The sequence below is a fragment of the Zea mays genome, chromosome 4 (assembly GCF_902167145.1).
Source record: "Zea mays cultivar B73 chromosome 4, Zm-B73-REFERENCE-NAM-5.0, whole genome shotgun sequence".
NCBI lineage: Eukaryota > Viridiplantae > Streptophyta > Magnoliopsida > Poales > Poaceae > Zea > Zea mays.
The window spans coordinates 15,750,153-15,774,372 of record NC_050099.1 but is presented as its reverse complement, the minus strand read 5'-3'; the positions used below and the strand labels follow the sequence as shown (position 1 = coordinate 15,774,372).

The 24,220-nt window shown below is 57.9% G+C and overlaps 1 protein-coding gene across 1 annotated transcript; it reads right to left on the bottom strand.

Moving 5' to 3' along the window:
* Positions 1–14,740: 14,740 nt before the first annotated feature.
* On the bottom strand, positions 14,741–16,797 carry LOC103652871 (laccase-25). The gene is made up of 4 exons (XM_020551805.3): positions 16,561–16,797; positions 16,325–16,468; positions 15,251–16,246; positions 14,741–15,126 (listed from the first exon to the last, which is right to left on the bottom strand). Exons 1-4 carry the CDS (start codon positions 16,760–16,762, stop codon positions 14,996–14,998), a joined length of 1,473 nt encoding a protein of 490 aa, XP_020407394.2. The 5' UTR covers positions 16,763–16,797; the 3' UTR covers positions 14,741–14,995.
* Positions 16,798–24,220: the final 7,423 nt, after the last annotated feature.

Below are 24,220 nucleotides of genomic sequence, written 5' to 3'. Positions count from 1 at the left end.
TGTGTTTATGCCTTTGATCATGTTCCTTATGCATTTTGTTGCTCAGTTATGGTGCTCAAGTTGTACAAACACTCCCTGGACCTCACAAGTCCGTTGCAAAGTGATGCACAGTTTTAGGGGGAGATGTGTTACAACTTGACCCTTTGAGACTAACCATATGCTTGAGTTTGCTTGTTTTAGTCTCGAAGGAGAATTACAAGGGAAAAGGTGGACTTGGACCATGCAAGACTTCCACTGCACTCCGATGAAAAGAGTAACTTTTCCAAGTTCATCTTTTAACTCTTATTGCCTATTTCTTCTTAATTGAAGATTTTGGTGAGGCAATGGGGTTAAAGGGCCAAGGTTGATCCCGTTTTGGTGCTTGATGCCAAAGGGGGAGAAAATAAAGGCCAAAGTGATAAATGGATCAGCTACCACTTGAGAGATTTTGAAAATAGTAGAATAGAGTTTTTTGTTTTGTCAAAACTCTTTTATTGTCTCTCTTGTCAAAAGTTGGCTTCTTATGGGGAGAAATGTTGATTATGGGAAAAAGGGGGAGTTTTTTTTGGAATCCTGAATCAAATACTCCTGAAATGACTCTCTTTATGACTTAACATGTGTGTTTGACTTAGAGATAGAAATTTGAGTTTTGATTTGCAAAAAACAAACCAAGTGGTGGCAAAGGTTGATCCATATATGCCAAAATTGAATCAAAATAAATTTGAGTTTTATTTGAAGTAATATTGCACTTGTTCTATTTGCTTTATGTTGTGTTGGCATAAATCACCAAAAAGGGGGAGATTGAAAGGGAAATGTGCCCTTGGGCCATTTCTAAGTATTTTGGTGATTGAGTGCCAACACAAGTGCTTAAATGTGAATCTATACCCATGGATGGACAAAGTGCAAATCAAGAGTAAAGGTATGTTTCTAAGCCTTAGTACATTGTTTTGAAGACTAATGTATTGTGTCTAAGTGCTTGAAACAGGAGAAATCGAGTCAGAGAAAAGTTGCTTGAAACAGGATGTTCGGTCTGGAGCACCGGACTGTCCGGTGGTGCACCGGACAGTGTCCGGTGCGCCAGACTGACTCGGGCGAACTGGCCGCTCTCGGGAATTTACCGGCGACGTACGACTATAATTCACCGGACTGTCCGGTGAGCCAACGGTCGGCCGCGCGATCTGCGCGGGACACGTGGCTGAGCCAACGGCTAGAAGGGGGCACCGGACTGTCCGGTGTGCACCGGACATGTCCGGTGCGCCAACGACTCTCTGGCGGCCAACGGTCGGCTGCGCCGTTTAAGGAAAGAAATCGGGCACCGGACTGTCCGGTGCACCAGTCGACAGAAGGCAAGATCAGCCTTCCAGATTTGCTCTCAACGGCTCCTAGCTGCCTTGGGGCTATAAAAGGGACCCCTAGGCGCATGGAGGAGAACACCAAGCATTTCTACAACATTCCTAAGCACCAAGACATCGATTCCGCGCATTTGATTCATTGTGATAGCATCTAGAGCTCTTGTTGAGTTGTGAACTCATTGAGTGGTGTTGCGAGCTCTTGTTGCGACTTGTGTGCGTGCTGTTGCTCTGATTTTGAGTCTTGTGTGCGTTGCTAGTTCCTCCCTTACTCCGTATTTCTTTGTGAATCTCAAGTGTAAGGGCGAGAGGCTCCAAGTTGTGGAGATTCCTCGCAAACGGGATATTGAAAGGCAAAGCAAAACACCGTGGTATTCAAGTTGGTCTTTGGACCGCTTGAGAGGGGTTGATTGCAACCCTCGTCCGTTGGGACGCCACAACGTGGAGTAGGCAAGCGTTGGTCTTGGCCGAACCACGAGATAAACCACTGTGTCATCTCTGTGTTTGATCTCTTGTGGTATTGTGTTTTGTTGAGACTCCTCTCTAGCCACTTGGCGATTATTGTGCTAACACTTAACAAGTTTTTTGTGGCTATAAGTTTAAGTTTCACAGGATCACCTATTCACCCCCCCTCTAGGTGCTCTCACCAGCCCTCGATGCGTCCCGAGCGCGGGTGCATATCCCTGGTGAGTGTCCGCTCCTTCTTCCTTCTTGTGTCAGATTGCCCTTGGTTCTCACAGCCGAGACTTCCGTCCGTCTCCAGGAGTTGGGGTTTCACAAGCCTTCTCTACCACCGGTCCCGGAGGACGCGGTGGACCGAGCCGCGCGGAGGGTCGCTGCGGAGAAGAAGGACGCAAAAAAGGCTTGGGCCCTCGAGCGGATGCGGGCTTGGGATGCCTTGGAGAGGCGTCGTCGGAAGCAGGAGAGGGACGGGCTCCCGAGGGAGCCGTCGCCGGAGACGCCTGACGATGACGACGACGACGATGATGACAAAGACGATGACATGGCGGCCCGCCTTGGCCTCAGCCCAGATCTACGGTTGGGCCAGGGGTCATCGAGCCAGCCCCCGAGTGGGCTGGCGCCATCGGTATCCGGGGCCGGGGCATCAGGGTCCCGGTCTGAAGAACAGGGGCAGGCCGAGGGGGTACTTGACCCCTTGGCCGAGGTAGTTGAGGTGACCCCGGGGAGTCAGGCTGACCCGCCTGTGCCCCAGAGTCGTTGCCCGTGCCGGCCGCGCAGGAGGTTGATCCTCAGGTCGTCGTGACTGCGCCTGGGCGGACCGTCCCTTCGGCGCCCCGGGCGCCCGAGGCGGGGATGGTGTCGAAGCCGGCAGCGAAGCAAACCTTGGTAGTGCCCGCAGGGACCGAGGCTCGAGGGGCCTCCCCGCAGGCACGATTGGCCGTGGTCCGGAGTGGGTAAGTATCTGAGGATACCTCTGTCCCGACTCCTTCTTTGTGTGTCCTGATCCTGCTTTTCCTTTTCTTCCCAGCAAACGGAGGCACGGCTCGACCGGTCTGGCTCCCCGGAAGGTCCTCAAGACGGCGCCGGCCTCTGCAGCCAGCGCCGCACCGGGCCACGTCGGTCGGCTGGCCTCTTCATGAGATGCCCCCAAGCAGGGGGCTCAGGCGGTACGAGTCGCCGTGGGGCGAGCCTCCGAGGCTGACCCCTCCGTCGAGGCGGCCGTCGTGCCGAGGGAGTCTGCTGGCGCTGCCGCGGCCTCGAGCCCACCTGACGTTTTGCCGGCGCTGGCACCGGCTTCTGCCGAGGCTGTTGCCATTCTGGTCGTGGAGCCTCCCGTCGCCGCCGATGCTGAGATGGCCGAGGCGCCGCTACTCAAGGCCGGCGATCGGAAACCTGATCCCTTAGCCGAGGGGGTACCCGATGCGCCGACTGCAGGGGGTGCCGATGGCTTGGAGGAGGGGGTTGCAGAACCACGGCCTGTCCTGGGGAGCGGCGCCCTCGTCCTCGCGCGGCGCGGTCCCAACGAGCGGCGTGGGCAGGCGCTCCGGTTCTAGACCCGTGGTGCTTCGAAACCCCTCTTCGTTCTTGACGATGAGCGGGAGGAGCAGTCTCGGGACGAGCTTTGTGAGTGTGCCGAGGCAACGATTGGGTCGCTTTGGTCGACCATGGAGGTCCTATCCAGGGACGTTCCTAGGATCCTCCAGGTAAGGATTTTAGGCGTACCTTTCACGCGATCAAGGCATTCTTTGTGACGCCCTGCTTCCCTTCCTCAGGATCTGACGGATCTGAGCACCGCCAAGTCGTCGTTCATCCGCCGCGAGGCCGACGTCTGGGGTTCGCTGTGGTTCCTGAGGACCGCGCTTGCCGAGGCTACCAAGTGCCTCTCCCAACGGAGCGCCGAGGCAGCGGACCTTCGGTTGCTCTGTGACGAGCTGGGGGCAGAGGCAGCGGCGGCACGCATAGAGGCGCAGCGGCGACAATTGGAGCTTGGCCAGGTCATCGGTGAGCGGGACCAATCTCGGAGCCGGGCCGCCGAGGCTGAAAGCCGGGCTGAGGCCCTTGGAGGCCAGCTAGCCGAGGCGTCTGCTCGGGCCGAAGCCCTTGCGGCGGACCTGGCCGTGGCCGTTGGGTCTGCTCAGTCCGCCCAAGCCGCAGCCTCGGAGCAGCGTGCCCGAGCTGAAGGTATGTCTTGGCTATTTTGAGATTTTGATTCAGCTTCACTCTTCAACTCGTGTTTGAAGAATTCTGTTTTGGTTGTTTGCAGAGTTCGAGTCTGCCCTCAACGAGTCCACCAAGGCACTTGCCCAGGCGGTTGAGCAGAAGGAGGCCGACCGCGTGGCCATGTCCGAGGCTATCTCAGCCTTCTGCCAGGTCTTTGGTCTTGACGACGTCCCCTCGGGAAGCTCCCCTAGAGTCGCCTGCATGCCTTGGGTGACCACGCGCGCGGCAGACTCCGCGAGGCGCTGCATCACGGTGTTAGGCGGGCCTTTGCTGTGCTTGCTTCCCACTACGATGTGGATCTGGAGCGGGTCAGCGACGGGTACTGCCTTCCCGACGAAGATGAAGTCGCCCTGGCCGAAGTTCAGAGGCTTGATGCGGCCGCCGCGGGCCCAAGCACGGTGCTGGCGTCCTCCTTCGAGGTGGAAATCCTTCCGCTTGCGCCGCCGTCCAAGGCCGGGGCAGATCTCGCCGAGGGCGGAAATAGAGCCGAGGGTGCAGCTCCTCCCCCGGGCGATGCCTGATTCTGCCGGAGCAGTTTATTTTGGATATGTATGTGTCTTTCACGGCCGCCGAGGCCTGAACACTTTGTCGTCGTGATATAAAGCTGTGTCTCTTTTCCTCCTGTTTCGCGTATCCGGATTTGTTCGTCAGTAGCAGGATCGCTTACCCAAGTAAGAGTTAATTTTCGCGGTAGGTGACGAGTGAGGTATCCGTATCCCAGAGGCGTAGGAGTCCCTCGGCTCGGTCGGCCTTGCCGCTTACATGCACTCTTATTCGTTTCTCGGGGTTCTGTTACTGATATAGCCGGGAAACATGAAAGTCGTTTTGGTGGAAGACATTTTCCGAGGAAAATTTTGACGCAGAGGGGGTTCCCCCCTTCTAGCCCCCGAGGGAGGGTCGGGCTTTGCCGAGGCAAGGCTGACCCTTCCTTGATGGTTAGACTTTATTTGCGTATGTTCTGGGCTTGTATGTAGACCTCGCCTTGACTGTTGGCCAGCTTGTATGTTCCGGGCTTCAAAATCTTGGCGATGACGAATGGCCCTTCCCAGGGAGGAGTGAGCTTGTGGCGCCCTCGGGCGTCTTGTCGTAACCGAAGCACCAAGTCGCCCACCAGGAGGTCTCGGGACCGAACCCCTCGGGCGTGGTAGCGTCGCAGGGACTGCTGATACCGTGCCGAGTGTAGTAAGGCCATGTCCCGAACCTCTTCCAGCTGGTCCAGTGAGTCTTCTCGGCTGGTTTGGTTGCTTCGGTCGTCGTACGCCCTCGTCCTCGAGGAACCGTATTCTAAGTCTGTGGGCAAGGTAGCCTCGGCCCCATAGACTAGAAAAAATGGCGTGAAGCCCATGGCTCGGCTTGGCGTCATCCTCAGACTCCAGACCACCGAGGGGAGTTCCTTCATCCATCGCCTGGCGAACTTGTTGAGGTCGTTGTAGATCCTCGGCTTGAGTCCCTGTAGAATCATGTCGTTGGCACGCTCTACCTGCCCATTCGTCATGGGGTGAGCTACGGCGGCCCAGTCCACCCAGATGTGGTGGTCCTCGCAGAAGTCCAGGAACTTCCTGCCAGTGAACTAGGTGCCGTTGTCGGTGATGATGGAGTTCGGGACCCCAAAGCGATGGATGATGTTGGTGAAGAACGCCACCGCATGTTCGGACCTGATGTTGTTTAGGGGTCGGGCCTCAATCCACTTGGAGAATTTGTCGATAGCGACCAGCAGGTGCGTGAAGCCCTTGGGTGCCTTCTGCAAGGGACCGACGAGGTCCAGACCCCACACAGCAAACGCCCAGGTGATGGGTATTGTTTGCAAGACCTGAGCGGGCAGGTGCGTCTGCCTTGCGTAGAATTGACACCCTTGGCAGGTGCGTACAGTTCTAGTGGCGTCGGCCACCGCGGTTGGCCAGTAGAAACCTTGTCGGAAGGCGTTTCCAACGAGGGCTCGAGGTGCTGCGTGGTGACCGCAAGCCCCCGAGTGTATTTCTTGCAATAGCTCCTAACCTTCGGCGATGGATATGCATCGCTGGAGGATGCTTGAGGGGCTGCGATGGTAGAGCTCTTTTCCGTCACCCAGCAAGACGAACGACTTGGCGCGCCGCGCCAGTCGCCGAGCCTCGGCTCTGTCGAGGGGTAGCTCTCCTCGGTGGAGATATTGCAGGTACGGGGTCTGCCAGTTTCGATTAGGCGGGACCCAATTCCGCTCTTCCTCGACGTGCAGTGCCTCACCCTCGGCGGCCGAGGGTGCCTCGGGCTGAGCCGAGGGCGCCTCAGGTAGAGCCGAGGCCTTCTCGGGCTCGGGTGTGTCGTTGGTCTTGACGGAGGGTTGATGTAGATCTCGGGAGAAGACGTCCAGGGGAACCGTCATCCGCCCCGAGGCTATTTTAGCCAGCTCGTCCGCAGTCTCGTTGTATCGTCGGGCGACGTGGTTGAGCTCGAGCCCGTAGAACTTGTCTTCCAGGCGTCGAACCTCGTCACAGTAGGCTTCCATCTTCGGGTTGCGGCAGTGTGAGTTCTTCATGACTTGGTCGATGACAAGCTGCGAGTCGCCACTAGCGTCGAGGCGCCGAACCCCTAGCTCGATGGCGATGCGCAACCCGTTAACGAGAGCCTCGTACTCGGCCACATTGTTGGACGCCGGGAAATGGAGGCGCAGCACGTAGCGGAGGTGCTTCCCGAGGGGTGAGATGAAGAGCAGGCCCGCGCCCGCTCCTGTTTTCATCAGCGACCCGTTGAAAAACATGGTCCAGAGTTCCGGTTGGATCGGAGCTGCTGGAAGCTGGGTGTCGGACCCATTCAGCCACAAAGTCCGCCAAGACTTGGGACTTGATGGCCTTCCGAGGAGCGAACGAGATTGTCTCGCCCATGATCTCCACCGCCCACTTTGCAATCCTACCCGAGGCCTCTCGGCACTGGATGATCTCCCCCAGGGGGAAGGATGACACCACAGTCACCGGATGAGACTCGAAGTAGTGTCGCAACTTTCGCCGCGTCAGAATCACCGCGTACAGTAGCTTCTGAATCTGCGGGTAGCAGATTTTGGTCTCGGACAGTACCTCACTGATGAAGTAGACCGGCCTCTGGACGAGCAATGCATGCCCTTCTTCTCGTGTCTCGACTACGATCGCGGCGCTGACCACCTGAGTGGTTGCGGCTACGTAGATCAAGAGGGCTTCTCCCGCAGCGAGGGGCACCAAGATGGGCGCGCTTGTAAGGAGCGCCTTTAAGTTCCCGAGGGTTTCCTCGGCCTCGGGGGTCCAAGTGAAGCGCTCGGTCTTCCTTAAGGGGCGGTACAGAGGCAGGCCTCTTTCGCCGAGGCGCGACATGAAGCGGCTTAGAGCCGCAAGGCATCCCATGACCCTCTGTACTCCTTTCAAGTCCTTGATGGGCCCCATGTTGGTGATGGCCGCGATTTTCTTCGGGTTGGCCTCGATGCCCCTCTCGGAGACGATGAACCCCAGGAGCATGCCTCGGGGGACTCCGAAGACACACTTCTCAGGATTAAGTTTTACGCCTTTCGCCTTGAGACACTTGAATGTCGTTTCAAGGTCCGTGAGGAGGTCGGAGGCTTTCCTCGTCTTGACTACGATGTCATCGATGTAAGCCTCGACCGTTCGACCAATGTGCTCTCCGAACACGTGGTTCATGCACCTTTGGTATGTCACACCTGCATTCCTTAGACCAAATGGCATAGTGATGTAGCAGTACATGCCAAAAGGTGTGATGAAAGAAGTCGCGAGCTGGTCGGACTCTTTCATCCTGATTTGGTGATACCCTGAGTAGGCATCGAGGAACGACAGGGTTTCACACCCAGCAGTGGAATCCATGATTTGATCGATGCGAGGCAGAGGGTAGGGAACTTTTGGACATGCTTTGTTTAGACCAGTGTAGTCTACACACATCCGCCATTTCCCACCTTTCTTTTTCACAAGCACAGGGTTGGCTAGCCATTCGGGATGGAATACCTCTTTGATGAACCCTGCAGCCATCAGCTTGTGGATCTCCTTGCCTATGGCTCTGCGCTTTTCTTCGTCGAATCGGTGCAGAGGCTGCTTCACGGGTCGGGCTCCAGCTCGGATATCCAGCGAGTGCTCGGCGACATCCCTCGGTATGCCAGGCATGTCCGAGGGACTCCATGCAAAAACCTTGGCGTTCACGCGGAGAAAGACGACGAGCACTGCTTCCTATTTGGGGTCGAGCTCGGAGCTGATCCGGACTTGCTTGGAGGCGTCGTTGCTGGGGTCAAGAGGGACGGACTTAACCGCCTCTGCTGGCTCAAAGGTGCCGGCGTGGCGCTTCGCATCTGGCACCTCCTTGGAGAGGCTCTCCAGGTCGGCAATGAGGGCCTCGGATTCGGCAAGAGCCTCGGCATATTCCACGCACTCCACGTCGCATTCGTACGCGTGTCGGTACGTGGAGACGACAGTGATGACCCCGTTGGGGCCTGGCATCTTGAGCTTGAGGTAGGTGTAGTTGGGGACGGTCATGAACTTGGCGTAGCATGGTCTCCCCAGCACTGCGTGGTAGGTTCCTCGGAACCCGACCACCTCGAACGTGAGGGTTTCCTTTCAGAAGTTGGAGGGAGTCGCGAAGCAGACGGGCAGATCGAGTTGCCCAAGGGGTTGGACGCGCTTCCCGGGGATGATCTCGTGAAAGGGCGCCGCGCCGGCCCGGATCATGGATAGATCGATCTGCAAGAGCCCGAGGGTCTCGGCGTAGATGATGTTGAGGCTGCTGCCTCCGTCCATGAGGACCTTAGTAAGCCTGACGTTGCCGATGACGGGATCGACAACGAGCGGGTACTTCCCCGGGCTCGGCACGCGGTCGGGGTGGTCGCCTTGGTCGAAGGTGATGGGCTTGTCGGACCAGTCTAGGTAGACTGGCGCCGCCACCTTCACCGAGCAGACCTCCCGGCGCTCTTGCTTGCGGTGCCGAGCCGAGGCGTTCGCCACCTGCCCACCGTAGATCATGAAGCAGTAATGGACCTCGGGGAACTCCTCTGCCTTGTGGCCCTCCTTCTTGTTGTTGTCGTGGGCTTTGCCACCTTCCGCCGGTGGCCCGGCCTTGTGGAAGTAGCGCCGAAGCATGACGCACTCCTCAAGGGTGTGCTTGACGGGACCCTGATGATAGGGGCACGACTCCTTGAGCATCTTGTCGAACAGGTTGGCGCCTCCGGGAGGCTTCTGAGGGTTCCTGTGCTCGGCAGCGGCGACAAGATCTGCGTCGGCGGCGTCGCGTTTCGTTTGCGACTTCTTCTTGCCCTTCTTATTGGTGCCGCGTTGAGCGGACGCCTCGGGGACGTCTTCCGGCTGGCGCCCCTAAGGCTGCTTGTCCTTCCGGAAGATGGCCTCGACCGCCTCCTGGCTAGAGGCGAACTTGGTGGCGATGTCCATCAGCTCGCTCGCCCTGGTGGGAGTCTTGTGACCCAGCTTGCTCACCAGGTCGCGGCAAGTGGTGCCGGCGAGGAACGCGCCGATGACATCTGAGTCGGTGATGTTGGGCAGCTCGGTGCGCTACTTCGAAAATCGTCGGATGTAGTCCCGCAGGGATTTTCCCGATTGCTGGCGGCAGCTTCAGAGATCCCAGGAGTTCCCAGGGCGCACGTATGTGCCCTGGAAGTTGCCGGCGAAGGCTTTGACCAGGTCATCCCAGTTGGAGATCTGCGCAGGAGGCAGATGCTCCAGCCAGGCTCGGGCGGCGTCGAAGAGGAATAGGGGGAGGTTGCGGATGATGAGGTTGTCATCGTCCATTCCACCCAGCTGGCAGGCCAGCTGGTAGTCCGCGAGCCATAGTTCCGGCCTTGTCTCCCCCGAGTACTTGGTGATGGTAGTCGGGGTTCGGAACCGGGTCAGGAACGGCGACCGTCGTATGGCCCGGCTGAAAGCCTGTGGACCGGGTGGTTCGGGCGAAGGGCTCCGATCCTCCCCATTGTCGTAGCGTCCCCCACGCCTGGGGTGGTAGCCTCGGCGCACCTTCTTGTCGAGGTGGGCTCGACGGTTGCGGCAGTGGTGCTCGTTGCCGAGGTGACCCGGGGCTGCAGGCACTGTGTCCCGCGTGCGCCCGGTGTGGACCGAGGCTTCCTGCATGAATCGGGAAGTCGCGGCGCGATGCTCCGAGGGGTACCCCTACCTTTGGGAGGCAGAGCTTTCGGCCCGTCGGACCGTGGCATCCTCTAGGAGATTCTTGAGTTCCCCCTGGATACGTCGCCCCTCGGTGGTGGATGGTTCCGGCATCGCTCGGAGTAGTAATGCCGCTGCAGCCAGGTTCTGGCCGACCCCACTGGAAGCCGGGGCAGCCTTGCCCTAGCATCGTCGGCGATGCAGTGCTGGACGTCCTGGGCCAGATGACGCGCTTCTCCGGCCGGAGCTCGGCCTGCCCACTCCTGCCCGATGTTCTGCCGGAGATGCACAAGTTGTCCTGCTTTCTCGTCGAGCCTGGCCTGCATCTCGCGGATTTGCTCGAGCTGTGTGTCTTGACCCCCCGCAGGGACTGGGACCACAGCTAGCTCCCGAAGGATGTCAACGCGAGGCGCAAGCCTAGGGGGATCGCTGTCCTCCGGCATACCAAGATGGTTGCCTTCATCGAGACCCCCTAGATCGACGTGGAAACATTCGCGACTTGGGCCACAGTCCTCGTCGTCAAGGCTGTGGCCATCATCGGAGCAATCGGAGAGGCAGTAGTCACATGCGGCCATGAAGTCTCGCATGGCACTGGGGTTACCGAGCCCGGAGAAATCCCAACCAGAGTCGGGCTCGTCATCTTCCTCGGAACCCGGGGGCCCGTAGGTCGAGACGGCCGTAAGTCGGTTCCAGGTTGACCGCATATGGTACCCCGGAAGGTTTGGGTATGCCTTTATGAAAGCGTCCACCATAGCGGGATCGGTTGGTGGGTCGAAGCTAAATCTAGAAGGCACAGGATGGAAAACGGACGGTACCTCTTGATCGACGGATGGTGATGAAGTCGCGTCGGGGATGGACTGCACCGTTATCTCAGGTACGAGGCTAACGCCCAGCAAGTCCTTCGCGAGCGTGCTGGCGTCATCCGCCCGCTTGGGGTTGGCGTGTTGCGGGGAAACGACGCTCGTCTTCGTCTCAGACGCGAGGTCAATGTCCACCGTGTCCCCCGTTGGGGCGCCGACGTCGTCGACTCGCTCGACAGCCAACGAGGTGCCGCCTCTTGCTTGGCCATGGTTGCCTCGCCTCCTCCTTCGTCAACGGGGAAGGTGACGGGACAGACCCGAACGCTTCTCTTCCGCCATGGGGGGGAAGACGTCGTCGATTCCGCGCGGCGGCGGGCGGACTGACGGCCGCCATTGTCGTTGTCGCGCGGCGGAGGAAGGAGTACCATGTCGTAGCTGCCGTCGAGGGACATGAACTCGAGACTCCCGAAACGGAGCATCGTCCCGGGCTAGAGAGGTTGCTGGAGACTACCCATCTGGAGCTTGACGGGAAGCTGTTCGTCAACACGCAGTAGGCCCCTACCTGGCGCGCCAACTGTCGGCGTTTCGACCCGGGGGGTCCCTGGACCGACGAGTAAATTGTCGCTGCGTGTCCCAGCCCAGATGGGTCGGCACGAGACGGAACACAAGGGGGAACAATAAAGGGGAACCGCGGCTCGTGTTGTCCTGCGCCCAGGGCGGATGCGCTTGCAGTAGGGGGTTACAAGCGTTCGCGAGGGAGAGAGTGAGAGCCTATCCGTCAGCCCGTTCTCCCGCGCGGCCACCTTTTCGTACGAGGGCCCTGGACCTTCCTTTTATAGTCGTAAGGAGAGGGCCCAGGTGTACAATGGGGGGTGTAGCAGTGTGCTAACGTGTCTAGCAGAGAAGAGCCAGAGCCCTATGTACATGCCTACGTGGCTGTCGGAGAGGTGTTGGAACCCTGTTCATGTGAGGTCGTGGCCGTCGGAGGAGCGCTTAAACCCTGTAGAAGCACAGCTGTTGGGGCTGTCGGGTCCTTGCTGACATCTCCTTGCTTCCGTAGGGGGCTGAGAACCGCCGTCGTCATGGAGCACGCGGGGTGCCATCATTACTTGTTTTACCGGGACGAGCCAGATGAGACGCCGGTCTTGTTCCCTGTAGCCTGAGCTAGCTAGGGGTAGGGTAATGATGTACCCCCTGCGACGTGGTCGGTCCGAGCCCAAGGTCGGGCAAGGTGGTGACTCCTCCGAGGTCGGGGCTGAGTCCGAGCCCTGGGGTCGGGCGAGGCGGAGAGACTCCTCTGAGGTCGAGGTTGAGTCCGAGCCTGGGGGTCGGGCGAGGCGGAGACCGTCGTCCGAGGTCAAGGTTGAGTCCGAGCCCGGGGGTCGGGCGAGGCGGAGACCGTCGTCCGAGGTCAAGGTTGAGTCCGAGCCCTGGGGTCGGGCGAGGCGGAGACCGTCTTCTGAGGTCGAGGCGGGGGCCGAGCCCTAGGGTCGGGTGAGGCGGAGCTTCCTATGGCGCCTGAGGCTGGACTTGGCTGCTGTCAGCCTCACCCTAGCGGGTGGCACAGCAGTCGAAGCAGCGCAGGCGGCGCTGTTTTCCTGTCAGGTCAGTCGGTGGAGGGGCGAAGTGACTGCGGTCACTTCGGCCTTGTCGACTGAGGAGCGCGCCTCAGGATAAGGTGTCAGGCGATCCTTGCATTGAATGCTCCTGCGATCCGGTCGGCTGGCGAGGCGATCTGGCCAAGGTTGCTTCTCCGCGAAGCCTGCCCGAGCTGGGCCTCGGGCGTGTCGAAGGTGCGCCCGTTGCTTGAGGAGGCCCTCGGGCGAAGCGTGAATCCACCTTGGTCTACTGTTCCTGCCCGAGGCTGGGCTCAGGCGAGGTGAGATCGTGTCCCTTGAGTGGACGGGGCTTTGACCTGAATTGCGCCCATCAGGCCTTTGCAGCTTTGTGCTGATGGTGGTTACCAGCCGAGTTTAGGAGTCTTGGGGGTACCCCTAATTATGGTCCCCGACAAGTTGCAAGCCATCATTTACAACCAAATTGACTATGTGTGAAGCACAACGAACATGAAAATACAAAGGATCAAAATGTGCATTCCTTCTAGCAAGAAGCTTGGATGTCAAATTGGTGATTGCAGTATCGTTATTTGAAGCATTGTCAAGTGTGATTGTGATAACTTTATCTCAGCCAACTTGTTTTGGTAGGCAGTGCACTTATCAAGATGTCGATTCAGTTGTGATGTTGCCCCCCCAGGTTGATACACATATAGTTTGTAACAAAACTTGCACTTGGCCTTTGTCACCTTTTCCCCAAACTTCTTCTTTGATTGAACTTAGACCACCTTAAAATATTTCCAACAATCTGCTCGCTTCACCCTCTTGACCTTGCACTTTGAAGGAGATAATGGAACATCACCCTTTGCCCTTTTGACTCCTCTCTTTGTCTTATGAACTTGTTTCACTAGGCCCTCATCTTCACCCTCGCTCCAACCATCCTCTGAGGATAGGCTTAGAGATAAATCATCCTCCACATCTAGGCTATTGTCCTCCTCCGCCTCCTTGTATTCCTCCTCTCTAGAATTAGTTGTCGGTTCCTGCATTTCAATTGAATATGATAATGACAATATTATAGCCTAGCATACAGGTATACAACAAATATTACAGCTTAGCATATGGAATTTTGGATACTCACCATAGATATAGAAACATTAGATCGATTGTTAGATGTCGATGATGGTGTCACCATAGGCATCTTCCGCATCGAAAGGGATGGCTTCTTTGCGAGTTGCTTGATTCGAGTTCGAGGTCGTGACTCCAAACTTGCTGGCAGTGGAGTGTTCTCCTCCATGATCACTGTACTCGCATAAGCAGGCAAAGCATGAAAGCAGCAATAAATCTATGTAAAACAGTGGTGCGATGCTAGGATTAAGAAATAATTTTGAAAATGTCCTCACTTCTCACCGTGTCAAGCAGTAGTAGAACAGCAGCCGTGCGGTGCGACGCTAGGGTTGCTTCGGCGCGACGAGGACGAGGGTGACGACGAGGGTCTTCGGCGCGACAAGGACGAGGGTGCCGTGCAGCCGTGCAGGAAGCGAGCCCGGGCTGGGCGCCTGGCTGTCTAGGCGGGACCGCGACTGGCGCCTAGCGGGACCGGTGGACCGCGGGAGTCGCCTGAGAGTGAGAGCAGCTGTCACCTGGCAGGACCGCCCCCTACGTCCGAGCGGCCGTGCCCGACCAAACGCCGCTGGCACCTGGCAGGACGCGGCTGGCGCCTGTTCCACGCCACGTGTGGGCGGCTGGCCGGCTGGGCGGCTGCGCGCCTGGGCGGTCGCGTCGGCCGTCGGTGTGGCCGGTTTCGCCGCCGCCGCGTCGGCTAGGGTTAGGGTGTGGGCGTAAGGCGGGCGGGTGGCTGTGGGCTGTGGCCTGGCCTGTGTGCGTGCCTGACTGCCTGTGTTGTGTGGTCGTGTGGAACTGGAACGCGAACCGGCGAACGCGATGCGGTGTGTGGCCGTGTGGGCTTGTTGGGGCAGTTCCGCAGTTGGGCCGTGTGGGCCGTGGGTGGTAAGAGGCCATCGCAACTCGTTTGGCTCACGAGCTGGCTCGTTAAGAAGCCGAGCTGGAACGCCGGCTCAGCTCGTGCAAAAAATCAAACGATTCGATCCGAGCCGAGCTAATTATTTCACGAGCCGAGCTAGTGAGCAAGCCACAAGTATTTCGTCCAGCCCTACTCATGAGAATTAACGTTGGAGTTTTGTTTATGGACTCTAGTTAGGTAACTCGTACAACTACTCTTGCAAAGGCGACGGTTGCTGGTCAAAAACTAGTACAAAATCCGAATTGCATTCCCAGTATAGACTTACAGCGAGCAGGATTAATTAATTGAATTGCAAGCTAAGAGCACATAGTCCTAAACAACGCGTAAATACAAATGAGGTTGAAGCATAAATATCCATGCATGCACGATGAACAAGTCATCAAACAACCTTGACATCTAGCTAGCTAGAGAGGCAGAACGTTATGGAATCAATTGACTTTCCATATTCTTCCAAGTTCCAACTGACCCCATTAGTGAGCACTCAGCACTGAGGGAAGTCAGGCGGCGGTGGAGGAAGTGCCGTCTCTGGAGTTGGCCCGTCCTGCACCTCGAACGCCATTGCCAACCCTATCGGCAGATGAGCATCGAAGTGGCAATGCATGATCCACATTCCTGCAACCACGCACATAAAAATCATGCTCACCAACATGCACCCTAGCCACAGAAATCTACTGAATTAATATCAAGTTTGCATCTTTGTGTGTGATCCATGCATAACCCATATAATCGTATATACCTGGGTTGTTGGCAACGAAGCGAATGACAGCCCATCCACCCGTCGGCACGGCAAGGGTGTTCCTCTGGAGCGGGTTGACGAGGTTGTACTGCTTCTCGGCGGTTTCCCGTCGGAAGTTGCCGAACCCCTGCGCCAGCACGAAGAAGTTGTGGCCGTGGAGGTGCATGGGGTGGCTCTCCCGCGCCACCAGCGCCGTGTCCTGCAGCACCACCTCCACCGTGGCGTTGTACGGCAGCGTCCTGACCCTGGTCGACTTGGCCGTCGCGAGGCTCATGCCGCGCGGCGGCCTGGTGTAGTCGAACTCCAGGGGCGGCGCGTCGGGGAAGTCCCGCGTGTAGACGCCCGCCGTGGCGTTCCTGAAGTGCGCCTCCAGGAGGGACATGGCGGCGGGGAGCACGAAGGAGGCGTTGTTCATGCTGCCGGCGAACACCTGCTGCCGGCTGCCGCCGCTGCACCGCGTCTGCTCCGGCCTGCACGCCGCGAGCCCCAGCCCGATGGTGACGAGCATGCGCGTGTCGACGGCGAGCGGCACGGCGGGGGCACGGGCGCCCGGGCGGACGAGCGCGGCCAGGCTCGTGAAGAAGCGGTGCGCCGTCGCCGTGTCGTTGGGCGGCGGCATGATGGGCGCGAGCACCGGCCGCCGCCGCCGCGGTCCCTGCTTGTTCTGCTGGTGGCCGACGTCGACGTACTCCACGACGGCTGTGGCGGTGCTGTTCCTGAACGGGAGGCTCGGGCGCGCGCTGTTGTAGGGGGAGGCCATCATGTAGTAGCGGCGCCGCGACGGCGGCGCGGCGGCCGTGGCCATGAGCGCGTCCACGGTCTGCCCCGGCGCCACCACCACGACGTCGGTCTCGTACGGCGCCGTGTAGCCCGCGTCGGCTCCCACGACCGTGAAGCTGTGGCCGGCGACCTTGAAGAACATGGGCGTGTTCACCGCCGCGTTGATGATCCGGAGCAGGTACGTCGAGCCGCTCCGCACCTTGAGCTTGAAGGTTCCTGGGAAATTAACTTATTAGGTGCATGACTGTTAAGATGCATGGTCGAAAGAGAGCCAGGTAGTGTAGTGATACTTACTGGGCCTGCGGTTGCTGCCGCCCGAACACCTGTGCAAGTCCCCCGGCTTGCCGTTGATGGTGTAGGCGTCGGCCTGAGGCACCAGGTTGCCCGTGAGGAAGGCGTTGCGCTCCAGGTCGAACACGTTGCCGTTCCACCACTCGCCTGAATGCAAAGCGATGCGAGATGCATGATCGTCGTTTGTAGCAACAACAGAAACGACGTTGCTGGATACTATATGTATATATCGTACGTACCAAGCATAACGATCCGCTCCTGGTCGGGTTTGGGGAAAGGGTACCCCAGGGCGCCGTTCCTGGGCTTGATGACAATGGCGCCATGGACGGTGGCACGGAGCATGGAGCTGTGCGCGTGCCACCACAGCGTGCCCTCCTGCCCCGTGGCGTTGTAGCGGTAGGTGTAACGGCTGCTGGGGCGGATGGGGCACTGCGTCACCATCTCTGGGCCGTCCGCCCACTGCGTCCCACGCTGGAAGAGGCCGTGCCTACATACAGTACAGGTACAGATGAAGTTAGTCGTTGACACGGGTCTTGTCGTCTATGTCTTGTTGGCTTCATTGATACACGTACGCACCAGTGAATGGTGATGTTGTAGGGCGAGTTGTTGATGACGTGCACCACCACCGTGTCGCCCTCGCGGACGTGGATCGTCGGCCCGGGAAGCCGGCCGTTGACGGCGGTGATGGCCCTCGCCGGCTGGCAAAGCTGGCTTATGGAAAGGTCGTTGCGCACCTGAAAATCAATTTGCATTGACACTGATCTGATGATGATGCAGAGAGGGGAACCCAAAACAAAACAAAACAAAACGGCCTTAAGAAAGGGCGTGGATATATAATCAGTTACGTACGTCGAAGGTGTGCTCCACGGTGGCGCCGAGGCCACCGCAGACGACCAGCAGCTGGGCGAGAGCAAGCAACAGCGGCCAGCGACGACGACACGAGGCCATGTCCATGTCCATGAGCGCTAGCTGAGCTCGTTGCAGTTGCAGGCAATTATCCCGTAGCGCCTGACCTAGTTTGGAATAATGAAACAGATCGATGCTCGAACCGGAGGTGCGCTAGCTCGTGGCGCCGGTTCAAGTATGTACCGTCGATGCGGGTGTCTATATATATACACACACGCATGCACACGGAGATCATCTGCAGCTGATGACTTGTTCAATCACCGAAGTCAGGACCAACGAACTCAGTCCCAGCTGTTGCACTGCTACGTTGGTGCGACGCCGAAAATGGTGTCTAGCAGCAAGCCGGGACCCGCCCGGGACACAGCAGGCCGGTTCACTGGCTAGCTGCTACTCACTAGCGGCCACGAGCGAGCTCAGATCGGCTCGGCAGGGGGAACGCGTGAGCTTCGATCATTTCTAGGAGCGCCGGCGCCATATCGATGGCGCTAACGAGCGTGGGACGCCGGGAAGATGCCAAAGACAAACAGCGCTGGTCCAGCTACTTCGTCCCTGCTTTGTCACAGTACCATCACACAAATGAAATGAAGCTACACACATGCAATGCAAGAGTCGGGAGAGCCGGGCGGCGCACAGTCCAGTGTTTTAGGCATAAATTTGTTTACTCCTGATACGTACTAGGCTTGTTAATACATACGTACTGTTAATGCCTCAACTTTGCTTTTATATAAAGCAGGTGCTAATTTTTTTTTTTAAAAAAATGGATGATCAAGCTAGTTTGAAAACTCAAATTCTTTCGGAATTGAAAGGGATTGGAGAGAAAATTAGTTTATTTTCATCTCAATTCCTTCCAATCCCGAAAGGGGTTTGAGGTTCCCAAATTAGCCCTTAGCGTTGTCAAATACATTCGTCGAGGGAGATATTACTCTGAACGCACGCGGAGACCATGTGTCCATGTGTGACACAAAAGTGTGATTGATTTAATTTTTTTTTTGGTTGAGTCATATTTCATATGTGCATGATTACAATAATAGCTAACCGAATTTCGAGGTATTCTGTAAATGTGCAAGTGTTGGGGGGATAAGATGCCGGCCCTTGGGACCCATCGGTTAGCGAGCACACCGGTGAATGGTCTCTGGTAACCGGGGCCCGCTGATTAGCTGGAGGATATAGATAATGTCTACCCTAGAAGAACCCAACCCCGTAAAACCCCGTGTCACCGAGCCCGAGGTCAGGCGTGACGAAGGGAAACCACTCGAGTGGATCCCGTGCTTGGCCAAAGACTGACTCGCCGTAGGTGGCCGGCCGCACTAACTGTGTCTGGCACCGAGCTACGACGGAGGTGCCGGCCCGCCTCCCACTCATGACCTACAAACCCCTCGAACCACAGCACTCATGACCTACCAGCCCTCGGACCGTGGCACATTTATAGTCTGCGCATCCCCAGGCCAGCGACACACTAATGACCTATCAGGACTAGACCTGAGTGCGCACGCCGCTGGTAGGGCGTGTTGGAACTTGCTCTCCTGGGCAAGTTGATCCAACGGGGGAGTGGAAAGAGTGCAAGCAAGGTTTAACTCGAGATGTCAATTGCTCTGTTAATCCCGCCTCTCAAGGGCACTGTACGGGGGTATTTATAGGTGCCCGAGTGCCCAACGTCCCAATGTAAGGACGTTTATGCCCTCAGGCACCTGGACTATCCCCAGAATATTCCCATAAGGGAGGGTTACAGACTGTCATTACAGAAAAGCTATTACAAATCGGGCCTGTAACACGCTTCTCCGTGCGGAGCCTGTTACAGTGGGCCGAATCCCACGTGGGCCTCCAGGTCAGGTGAGGACGTGGGATGGAGAGACTTCGTCGTAGGCCTTCGTCTTGCAGCAAGGAGGACGAAGGGTGGGCCGCGCCGGTCATCTTGCCTCCATTGGTGCAGCGAGGTGACAAAGGCCTGGAGCGAATGGTAGCGTATTTGCCTTCGCCCCAACATTTGCCCTCCGAGGGACCAGTTCGACTGAGTCATCTGGTGTCGAAGACGTCGCTAGATGGTGGAGACGCTGCCCTCGCTCGAAGTGGTTCCACGGGGGATTTTTGATGTGACCGTTGATGGACGTGGTACTGTTGGACTGCGGGCTTCCCGAAGCGTTGCGCCCTGTGTATAAAAAGGGGGGCGGCGTGGCCCTGGCTCTCTTACCTTTCTGTGCGCCGCAAAACCCTAACACTTTGAAACCGTTCGCCCGCTCGTCTGCCCTCCTTGTTCCTCTTCATCGGAGATCTGGCCCGCGTCAAGCAAACCGCGCGCCGCCGCCGCCGGTACGTAGCAATGTCGACTAATTCTTCGTCCGCTGCAAACGCGCTGTTGGGCGAATCGTCGTCCGAGGATACCATGAGCGATTTGGTGGTGGTGGAGTTACACCCGGGCCACACGGTGGAGTTCGGCGTTTTGAGGATCTCCTCGGTTCGCGTGCAAGACATACAACAGTTGGGGTATTTTGGGAATGGAGTTGGACGAGTTCCGGGGGCGGAAGAGATTCCTGAGCCGGAGGGTGAGATGGTTGTGTTCGAGGCGTTTTTTTATCGCCGGCCTTCACCTACCTGCGCATCGTTTTGTGGCGGAGGTCTTGCAAAGGTATGACGTGCAGATCCACCAATTGACACCTAATGTCGTGGTGGCTCTGGCGAAGTATGTCTGGGCGGTGACTTCGTATGGCGGTCAGCCCTCCGTGGAGGTCTTCGCCAAGAATTACTGTCCGCACTGGCAGAAGAGAAAAATTGGGAGCAAGATTGCACAGTTTGGATCGTGCACTTTTACGCTGAGGACTTGGAAGACTTCGGCGGAAGTTGTGGAACTAGTTCCCTGCGCCCGCAACAAGTGGGGCAATTGGTATGATTATTGGTTTTATGTGTCGGGAGGCGAAGTCAAAGACCTCCCAGGACTCCCAGCGGCCGTGATGTGCTCCCACTGTTATGTGGTGTTCCTGCCGTTTGAGGTGGCGGAGGATGATAGGGATGAAGGGGCCCTTCGGTGTGCTGCCCGCATGAGTAGCGGGCGCGATTTGGTTGAGGAATTCATCGGTTATGGGGTGTGGCCCTTGGCGCATGGCTGGGCGCTGGGCGAAGTATGCCCTCGCCAGATGCCCTCCCTAGGTGAGCAGCAAGTGCGAAGTCCGGCCTTCGCGTTGGATCTGCGCGGCCGAGACCCAGCCGCATTCGTGCGTGAAGTGGAGGATGGAGCTATGAGGATTGTGGGGCGGTATGTGCCGCGAACGGAGGCTCTGTGGAGTTGGGATATTCATGGATCCAACGTTCGCCTGAATAGGGTCTTCGAGTTCAATCGTTTGTCGTACGGCGGCTATCCTGGGATGACGCTGTTGTGGCCGTCGATCGCCGCGGGAAGAAACCGGTGGCTGCGGCTGGGGAAGGTTCTTCACGGGAGGCTGCGCCAGCCATGAAGAAGAGAAAATTAGGTACTATAGCTGAAGGGTTGGGGGTCTCTAATCGTTTTGCTGTGGAGTTAATGGGTACTTGCGCGGCCCTTGGGGGAAGGATGTCTTCGCCCGAGCTCCGGGAGTCTTCGGCGCGAATGCTGAGGGTTACCGGGGGTCAATAGCCAAGGAACGTTCCGATCCCCCGTGCGGCCGGCGAAGACATATTTATGTCTCATATGGCTCGTGAGTTAAAGATTTTTCCTTATGGACGGAATATTGTTGCTGTTGTATCGGCAGTGATGGTGAAGGATCGTCAAGATGCGACACGGAAGCGCCGGGCGGTCACTAGGTGTGGGGGATAGATATCCCCTGGGTCCACTAAAGAAGTAAAAGGCCTCACGAAAAGCCCAAGGGCCCAATAATTCGTAAGGTCATTCTTTCGTGGGCCTAGGGAAAGACAACCAATAAAGAAGACGTGAGACTGATTAGTGCAAACACAGGCGGCCCACAACGTCGAACGAATGAATCACAAACAGAGACCCGACTTTCCCGCGCTGAAGCCCCCATGCAACAGAGCCATGCGAGGATAAGTCGGCGAAGGTTACGTAGGGATAAACTCAAGAGGTTCACTATCTTTTAGCTACTTGTTGTTATCGTATCACATGTACTGCTCCACGGCCGAGTATATAAGGCCTAGGGGGCACCCCTTCAGATCGATCGACCCGGTTCTACTTAGCCACCCACAAAAAACTCTCTGCAGAGAATCTTCTTGTAACCACGCTCATATACTCACCAGGACGTAGGGTGTTACGCACTTCTAAGCGGCCCGAACCTGCAAATCTTGTCCATTGTCCCTCGTGCGATCGGCACAAACCATTTTGCTACAGTCGTTGACACCGTCCTACTCCTAAAAACACCTCGAGGGGCAACCCCGGGTGTGCGGTCGGACCCAAAACACCGACAGCTGGCGCGCCAGGTAGGGGGTGTGTCGACGATCCAAGCTAGCTCAATGGCCGTCACCTTCCACAGCAAGATCACCATGCGTCCCGGATCCATATTCTGCTTCGGGACAATCTCATCCGTGGCGGACGAAGAAGGAATTCTACACCGCCTCGCGGATCTGCCGGAACAGAAGTCTCCTCCAACAAACTCCGAAAATGCTGGAAAGACGCTACCTCCGGGTCTTCGGAAAAAGATCGTCTCCGGGGAGGCTGGAGCTAGAAGCTCGCTGACCCGGAAGACTCCGCTGTCTACTTCCCCGACGAAAAGATGGACACAGGTCATGAGAAAGAAGGAGACCAGGGAGAGGCCAGACGTTCTTCCCGTTCCTCCGACCTCAAAGGAGAACAGAAAGAAAGTCGCCACGGCAGCAAAACCGTTCTACCCCGACGTCCTCTTCATCGGGAAGGCAGAGTCGCCCGCCGTCTCCGACGATGAACCGACCGCGCCCGGAGAAGAACCGCCTCAGCGAGAATCCCGCCGACGAAGGAACCGACGCAGGAACGTTCGACGACATCACGCAGCTGGAGAACGGGATCCGGAGCAGCCTGTCTCGCGAGACGAGGTCTCAGAGATAGGAGAAACTCCGGAAGAACGCGTCTTCAGGGAACGAAGGAACTCCCGACGACGTGATCGCCGTCGGACTCAGGAGCAAGCCGAGCAAGATGCAAGGCAACGACGCGGGAATCCGCTCTTCGGGCGCAACTTGAACCCTGACTTCGCCCGAGCTATGAACACGCCGAGCGAAGTCGGAGGCGTTCTAGCCCGGATAGCTGACGGACTTCCTCGGACCCCCGACGCCGAGGGATACCGGCGCCTGTTCACTCAGGCAGCTAACCATCTTCTACCGCTCGCTCACCCGCCGAACGATCTGCGACACGCCATCAACAGTCGCCGAGACGCGCGGAGCTCTATCAATGCTTCGCGCGAACGACGGCACGAGAACGAAATTCGCCGTCAGGAGGAGTATGACCGAGATCATGGCTTCCCGACTCAAAGCCAGGCCACCCGAACTGAGTCGGCAACAGCTTCAACTGGTGGAACCACCCGGGGACGGTCGAGGAACCACCACCGCCACTCCCCTCCCCGGGACAGACGACATCCTCGACGACAGGAGGACACGTGCGGAGTATCCGCCCTTACTCCGCGCCTTAGGGCCATCCAATGGCCTCCCAACTTCAAGGTATCCAATGTCGATAAATATGAACCTAAGCAGGATCCAGGGGGCTGGTTAGCCGTCTACACCACCGCTGCTCGGGCTGCCGGGGCATCCGAAGACGTCATGACTGCGTATCTGCCCATCGTCCTCGGGCAAGACACGCTGCAGTGGCTACGACATCTACCCCGACACTGCATCGACGACTGGGGAGACTTCAGTCGACGTTTCACCGCCAACTTCCAGTCTCTCTCCGACAAGCCAGCGCAACCATGGGACCTCAAATCCATCAAGCGCTGGGGGGATGAGACTCTCCGGTCATACCTCAAAAGGTTCCAGACCATGAGAAACCGCATCCCCGAGGTCACGGAGGCGGCCGTGATCGAGGACTTCTACAGAGGATCTAACGACTCGGCTTTCGTCCGAGCCATACTGCAAAAGGCGCCGACTACCTCCGAGGAGCTGTTCCGGGAAGCCGACCTCTACATCACCGCTGACGAGCGGGCCCAGGACCTCATCGGAGGAACAAAGCCCACACCGGCAGCGCCACGACGCGACGCGAACCAGCCGCCCGACAAGCGCTGGGAGAAGAGGCCTCGCGAAGAGGTACACGCCGCCGGACCACCCGCCTCTCGCGCCCGAGGAGGACCTCGTGGAGGCGAACGCACGCTGGACGACATCCTCGACGCCCAGTGCCCGTACCACAAGGATATGCGCCACACTCTCCGCAACTGCCGGGATTTCAAGCACTCCGTCGGGCATGGCCGACCCTTCCAACCTCTACCACCTCCTCCGCCGAGGGGAGGACCAGATGAACCACGACAGCCCCATCAGCCGGAGGAGGGGGGAGGAGGAGCATTCCCGCGCGTTGACAGGGAGGTCAACGTCATCTTCGGTGGACATGGGTCGCAGGAAAACAAGAGACAACAAAAGCTCAACGACCGCTAGATACTGGTGGCGACCACCGGCCCTCCCGCCCCGTACCGGTGGTCGGAGCACCCAATCACGTTCACTCGGGAGGATCAATGGCTCAACTTCGACCACCCAGGCAAATACCCGCTCCTCGTCGATCCGGTGATCCGAGAGAGCCGGGTGAAGAAGGTGCTAGTGGACGGGGGGAGCAGCATCAACGTCACCTTCCCCCGTACGCTCCAAGGCTTGGGAGTTCACCTCAACGAGCTCCACGAGTCAGACACTCCTTTCTTCGGCATCGTGCCGACAGAAGGGGAATACCCGCTGGGCCACATCTACATGTCGGTCACCTTCGGGACCCCAAATAACTACAGAACCGAGTTCCTGAGGTTCGAGGTGGCGAACTTCGACTGCGGGTACAACGCCATCATCGGGAGGCCGGGGCTGGCCAAATTCATGGCCATCCCACACTATACGTACATGATACTGAAGATGCCAGGGCCG

Bases quoted from the DNA above. Each gene is read 5' to 3' on its own strand.
- LOC103652871 (XM_020551805.3), bottom strand. From the start codon at position 16,762: ATGGTGACGCAGTGCCCCATCCGCCCCAGCAGCCGTTACACCTACCGC. The intron at 16,247-16,324 runs GTAAGTATCACT...TTAATTTCCCAG, and splicing joins CGGCAGCAACCGCAGGCCCA to GAACCTTCAAGCTCAAGGTG. The intron at 15,127-15,250 runs GTATATACGATT...GCGTGGTTGCAG, and splicing joins CTTCGTTGCCAACAACCCAG to GAATGTGGATCATGCATTGC.